Here is a 6,732-nt window from a genome sequence, read left to right on the forward strand (position 1 = left end):
TCACACTGAGCATGGAGCCTGCTTAAGATTCTCTCTCTGTCCCCTCCCCCACTCACACACACACTTTCTCTCTCTCTCTCTCTCTCTTAAAAAAAATCTATACACTAAAAACTTTCTAATTAAATAGAAGGATCAGAGGGGTGCCTGGGTGGCTCAGTCAGTTAAGCGTCCAACTTCTGCTCAGGTCGTGATCTCGCGGTCCGTGAGTTCGAGCCCCGCGTGGGGCTCCGTGCTGATAGTTCAGAGTCTGGAGCCTGTTTCAGATTCTGTGTCTCCCTCTCTCTCTGACCCTCCCCTGTTCATGCTCTGTCTCTCTGTCTCAAAAATAAATAAATGCTAAAAAAAAAAAAAATTTAAATAGAAGGGTCAGAAAATAAAGTCTTTCCAGAAAGTAGAGAAGAAGCAAGCAGGGGAATAGGAGAAAGTTACAAAAGATAAGAAAATTGAATAATCAGTCCTGATTATGGAACATCTGATAGTTCTGAGTACCAGGAAGAGGAAAAAAGACCAAATGAAAGAGTGATAATCTAACAAGTAATTCAAGACAACTAGTGGTGCTGAGGACAGAAGTCTGTAGCCTAAAAGGACTTGGCCAAGTGACCAACACCATTAATTTCAAAAGCCCCATTCCAAGGACAGCATCACATAAGTAGTGACTACTGGGGATAACATGAAAATCCTTTAAATCTTCAGAAGAGAGAATAAAAGATCACACACAAATGTTCAGAAATGAGAATGGTGTTGATCTTCTCAATAATGACCTTAGATGACAGAAGACAAAAGGTCAGAAGTCTTAAAATTTTTGAAAGATAATGACTTGCAACTTATAATCAACTTAGAATTTCCACCTGGCTAGGCTTTAGAGTGGACTAAAAAGCATTTACAGACATACAAAGGGTAACAAGTTTACTTCCTTTATTAGAAAATTAAAATGTGTCCAGCAAAATAAGTAAATAAATCAAGAAACAGAAAAATCACGGTTTCTAAAAACCAGGGTGTCTACTTTAGGAATGAGTCAAAGAATAGTTGCAGGATGACAGCCAACACAGAGAACCAGTCAAGAGGACTCTGGGAGGAAATTCCCAGAAAAAACAAAGTTAATAAACTACGTGACTTGCGTAGCTTTGGAGAAATTATTGAGAGGAGTTTGACAAATCTCATGGAAAAAATTAAGGATAAGTACTGAAAGGTACACAAGCATAAAGCAAATGTTACAATCATCAACTCCAGGAAGAACAAGCACAAGAACTCTAAACGCAAAGAAATTAAATCATAATACATTATTTGGCTCAGGAGTAAACAATATTTACATAGTATGATGCTATCCAATTATTGAACCAAAAATTATAATTCTATTATGATGGTGGAGTGCTGCTGTCTACCCAATATTCCTTCCTTCCCTGTTCCACCTTCTTCCACTTAGGTTTTTTGTTGTTGTTGTTACGATTGTTTATTTATTTTGAGAGAGACAGAGACAGCGAGTGGGGGAGGAGCAAAGAGAGAGGGGAGAGAGTGGGGGAGAGAATTGCAAGTAGGCTCCCTGCTGTCGGCACAGAGTCTGACTGGGGCTCAAACTCACAAACCATGAGATCATGACCTGAGCTGAAACCAAGAGTTAAATGTTTAACCGACAGCCACCCAGGTGCCCCTTCTACCTAGGTTTTGTTCAGGTATCTACAATTTTCTTTCTGGCAACATTCTTTAGGAGAGGTTGATCCCAATACCACACCCAAAAGGTAAATCTAGTTAGTCCCAATCATGATAATCCCATCCATCTCTTCAGTTGTGATAGTTTTAGGAAGAGACTTAGATCCAAGTCAGTTAGTTGAAGGGCTTCTTAAACAGAAGTGCAAGGAAGAGTCAGTCTCCTCTTCTTTCTGTGGATATATGTTAAAGACCACTAAATTTGCTACCACCATTCAGCAATCATGAGGGCAACTTAAAGACAAAGTCAACACCCCAACGATAGGAAAACAAAGCTCAGAAGTACTCATGTTTTGATGATGCACTGAATTATGCAGCTTTGAGAGACACTGTGTTTAGATTTCTGTTAAATAGAAATAATAAATGTCTTTTTTAAGCCAGTAGAGTCAGGGTTTTCTGTAATCCTCACTTGAAAGCATTCTAATTGTTTTGGGGTTTTTTATGGTGGGGGTATGCAGAGGAAGGAGGGTGCAGCCTGATACTCTGAGTACTAAACTGTTAAATCCACATCTACCATAACAGGACATATATAATATACTCTCTAAAATTATTAAATCAAGATAAAGCAGTATAAATTCCACATTTAGAAACACAGAGGCAAATACTTGGAAAAACAGTTAAAATACTAAATAGTGGGTAGTTTTAGGAAGTTAGGAATAAGAGTTGCAGAAAAGTGAGGTAATACTATTTATTTTTAATTATGTGGATGATTACTTTGATAAAAATAAAACATAATTACAATAAACAAATCAGCAAACAAAAATACAGATGTGATTTTCCAAGGTAACTGTAAAGAAAGGTTGAGCACCCCATGTAGCTATCAAAGTAGCTATTAACATCCCACAAAAGCCAAACCAACTAGTCTTCAAGAAGTTAATATACTAGTCATAACCACATGGATCTTACAGTACCAATGGTTCAGATTGGGGAGCAACCCAAATCTTTTTAACTACACAATGCAATCCTCAGATGGTGTCAGACAGAATTAGAACATGATGATATGATTACAAGGTGACATGATGAGGGCTAGGTTAAGGTCACATGACTTCTCAGAATTCTTTCCCCAAGTTATTTGCTGTCAATTTCATTCTTTTTTTTTTAATTAAAAAATGTCTTCTTACTCTCATTTCTCTATAATGCAAATATGAAATTTTGCACTCATGATCTCAGTATTTTTTTTTCAAATTTTTTATTTAAATTCTAGTTAGTTAATATACAGTGCAATATTGGTTTTAGGAGTGGAATTCAGTGGTTCATCACTTAATAAAACACCCAGTGCTCATCATAACAAGTACCCTCCTTAACACCCATCACCCACCTCCCTCCATCAACCCTAAGTTTGTTTCCTAAAGTTAAAAATCTCTTATGGTTTCCCTTCCTCTCCCTTTTTCCCCCTCCCATATGTTTATCTCTTTTGTTTGTTAAATTCCACATGAGTGAAATCATATGGTATTTGTCTCTCTCTGACTGACTTATTTCACTTAGCATAATACACCCTAGCTCCATCCACGTTGTTGCAAATGGCAAGATTTCATTCTTTTTGATGGCTGAGTAATATTCCATTGTGTGTGTGTGTGTGTGTGTGTGTGTGTGTGTGTGTGTGTGTGTGTGTGTATACCACATCTTCTTTATCCATTCATCCGTTGATGGACATTTGGGTTCTTTCCATAGTTTGGCAACTGTTGATAATGCTGCTATAAACAACAGGGTGTATGCATACCTTCAAATCTCTATTTTTGTACCCTTTGGGTAAATACCTCGTAGTGCAATTGCTGGGTCATAGGGTAGTTTTATTTTTAACTTTTGAGGAACCTCCATATTGATTTTCAGAGTGTCTGTACCAGTTTGCATTCCCACCAATAGTATAAGAGTGTCCTCCTTTCTCCACATCCTCACCAACATCTATTGTTTCTTGTGTTAATTTTAGCCATTCTAACAGGTGTGAGGTGCTATCTCATCATAGTTTTGATTTGTATTTCCCTGATGATGAGTGATGTGGAGCTCTTTTCATGTGTCTGTTAGCCATCTAGATGTCTTCTTTGGAAAAATGTCTATTCATGTCTTCTACCCATTTCTTAACTGGGTTATTGGTTTTGTGGGTGTTGAGTTTGATAAGTTCTTTATAGACTTTGGATACTAACCCTTTATAAGATATGCCATATGCAAATACCTTCTCCCATTCCATAGGCTGCCTTTTAGTTTTATTGCTTTTTTCCTTTGCTGTGCAGAAGATTTTTATCTTGATGAAGTCCCAGTAGTTCATTTTTGCTTTTGTTTCCCTTGCCTCTGATGATATGTCTAGTAAGAAGTTGCTCCTGCCAAGGTGAAAGAGATTACTGCCTGTGTTCTCCTGTAGGATTTTGATGGTTTCCTGTCCCTTACATTTAGGTCTTTCATCCATTTTGAATTTATTTTTGTGTACAGTGTAAGAAAGTGGTCCAGTTTCATTCTTCTGCATGTTGCTGCCCAGTTTTCCCACCACCATTTGTTTTTTTTTTTTTAATTTTTTTTTTAACGTTTATTTACTTTTGAGATAGAGAGAGACAGAGCATGAATGGAGGAGGGTCAGAGAGAAGGAGACACAGAATCTGAAACAGGCTCCAGGCTCTGAACGGTCAGCACAGAGCCCGATGCAGGACTTGAACTCACGGACCATGAGATTATGGCCTGAGCCAAAGTCGGATGCTTAACTGACTGAGCCACCCAGGTGCCCCTACCCACCACCATTTGTTGAAGAGACTGTCTTTTTTCTGTTGGATATTCTTTCCCGTTTCGTTGAAGATTGGTTGACCAAGGTCTCAATATTTTAAAGGGCTATAACTGAAAAAAGATATTTTCAGCAAACTTCCATGATTTTGCAACTGTCGTAAAACATTAAGGTCAGGTGAAAGCATCTGATTTTTGATAGTCAAAGGAAAAAGAATGTAAGATTTGGAGGGAAGAAAAACTTGTCATTTTATCAAATAGTCCGGATGAACTCAATTTATTTATCTCTTGATCTTTGGCAAATTAACAAACAGGATATTAAAATTAACATATTTTAAAACAAAATCTCGTCACTGATTTCAGCAGTAACATTGCTGAACATTTCAGCAGTAACATTGAGCACCAAATGTTTTACCAGATCAAATAATGAAAATGACTGAATCAGATTTGCATTCCCATCTTGTTCTCTGATCAGCTCTTGGTGAGGTGGCCCTGAGTCTGCTATAGGAAGGAGGTACAGTCATTCTCTAGGATCTGGGAGAGGTAGGAAAGGGGGACCAAGACATTGGGATGTTGCTATTAGCATCCTATTAACTCCAGCACTTCTTCCGGTCTCAGTTTATTTCTCCAGGAAGTCCTCCTTAACCTCCTAGACTAGGATAGGCCCTCTGTTATACACTCTTATGACACCCTACCCTTAGCACAATGGTAATCAAATAATTGTTTCTGCATTGAACTGTTTCATGTCTACCTCCCTACTAGAGAGTAAGTTACATGAATCACATATTGGATGTATTTGGTTCATTTTTACATTACCTGGCACAATGCATGGCATATTATTGTACATGGCCAATAAATATTTGATGAATAATTGAAAAGGGGGAAACAAATGGTTTTAATACATGTTAAAATATTTTCAGCCTAGGGGCATCTGGGTGGTTCAGCCGGTTAAGTGTCCAGCTTCAGCTCAGGTCATGATCTCACGGTTCATGAGTTTGAGCCCCAGGTCGGGCTCTGTGCTGACAGCTCAGAGCCTGGAAGCTGCTTCAGATTCTGTGTCGCCCTCTCTCTCTCTACACCTCCCCTGCTCACACTCTGTCTGTCTCTCTCAAAAATAAATAAACATCTTTTAAAAAAGCTTTAAAATATATTCAGCCTTACGGTAAAGAAATAGAAGTGAAAACATCAATGAAATACTATCTTCTACTTTATCAAATTGAAAAGTTCAAAAAAACTGAAAATATACTGTGCTGTTGGCAAGAGTGAAGTATGACAGGTGGCCCCTGTTGGGGCTGCTATACGTTTAGCAACACATAAGAAACTTAGCAAAATAATTAATATAATTCAAAACTTAAATGCATATTCCCTTTCACCCAACAATTTCACATCTAACATTTTATTCCACCACTATGCTCTCATTTCTATTCAAAGACCCTTGTACAAGGAAGTTCATGATGATTTTGCTTGAATAGAAAAAGAATCCTAAAATCATATAATAAAGAGAGTTAAATATCTCATGTCTTTAAGGTAGAGCCGGCCTCCTCACAGGCAGCAGTGGTGAGGGAAAGTGAGGATTTCAACTTTGCCACTGGCCTGAGAGGTTTTTTTGGCATGAAGGGTTGCAATGTCAGAGAAAAAGCAGCTGGTGGACTTAGGTCTCTGGGAGGAGGACAACGAGTTCAGGGAGTTCCCCAAGGAAGACTGGGCTGGTTTAGATGAAAATGAAGAAGCAGATGTCTAGGAAAATAACTGGGATTTTGACAATGTAGAGGGTAACTTCTCCAATCTGATATGAGGTAAATCAGAGACACATGGTTATAAGATGGAGACCTCATAGCATCTGGAAGTGTTGAAGCAACCTAAGCTTGAACTTGTTACTAAATTCTAGGACAGAGAATCTAGGATGGGACACCTAAAATATGTTTATTTCATTACCTGCTTGGATTTTTTATTTTTGTTTTTGTAACACAAAACATAAATGTTTTGATCTAAAAAAAAAAAGTTAAATAAATTATGGTACAGCTATGTAATAAAATACTACACAGCAGTAAAAGAATGAGTTATATATATTTATATACTGATTAAAATAATAACCAAGACATATAAGTGGAGACAATAAAATGCAAAAATATAAAACAATGTTTATATTATATTCCCCTTTATTGTTGTGGTTTTTAAAGGAGATATATGTGCATATAAGATATATCTGGGAACCCACATGAGAAAATGGTAACAGAAAGTTGCTTCTGGTGCAAGAAGACTGGGAAACTGGACACTGGGACAGAAGAAAAATTTTCTTTTCACTCTATACTTTTTAAACTG

At 37.5% G+C, this 6,732-nt stretch overlaps 1 protein-coding gene across 1 annotated transcript; it reads left to right on the forward strand.

Annotated features, from left to right (window-relative positions):
* Positions 1-5,674: 5,674 nt before the first annotated feature.
* Positions 5,675-6,464, forward strand: LOC106988833 (SEM1, 26S proteasome complex subunit). Its single transcript, XM_053215242.1, is given in 1 exon segment — positions 5,675-6,464. A coding segment is annotated over 1 exon segment (171 nt). The 5' UTR covers positions 5,675-6,034; the 3' UTR covers positions 6,206-6,464.
* Positions 6,465-6,732: the final 268 nt, after the last annotated feature.

Source organism: Acinonyx jubatus, chromosome C1 (genome assembly GCF_027475565.1).
Source record: "Acinonyx jubatus isolate Ajub_Pintada_27869175 chromosome C1, VMU_Ajub_asm_v1.0, whole genome shotgun sequence".
NCBI classification, from domain to species: domain Eukaryota; kingdom Metazoa; phylum Chordata; class Mammalia; order Carnivora; family Felidae; genus Acinonyx; species Acinonyx jubatus.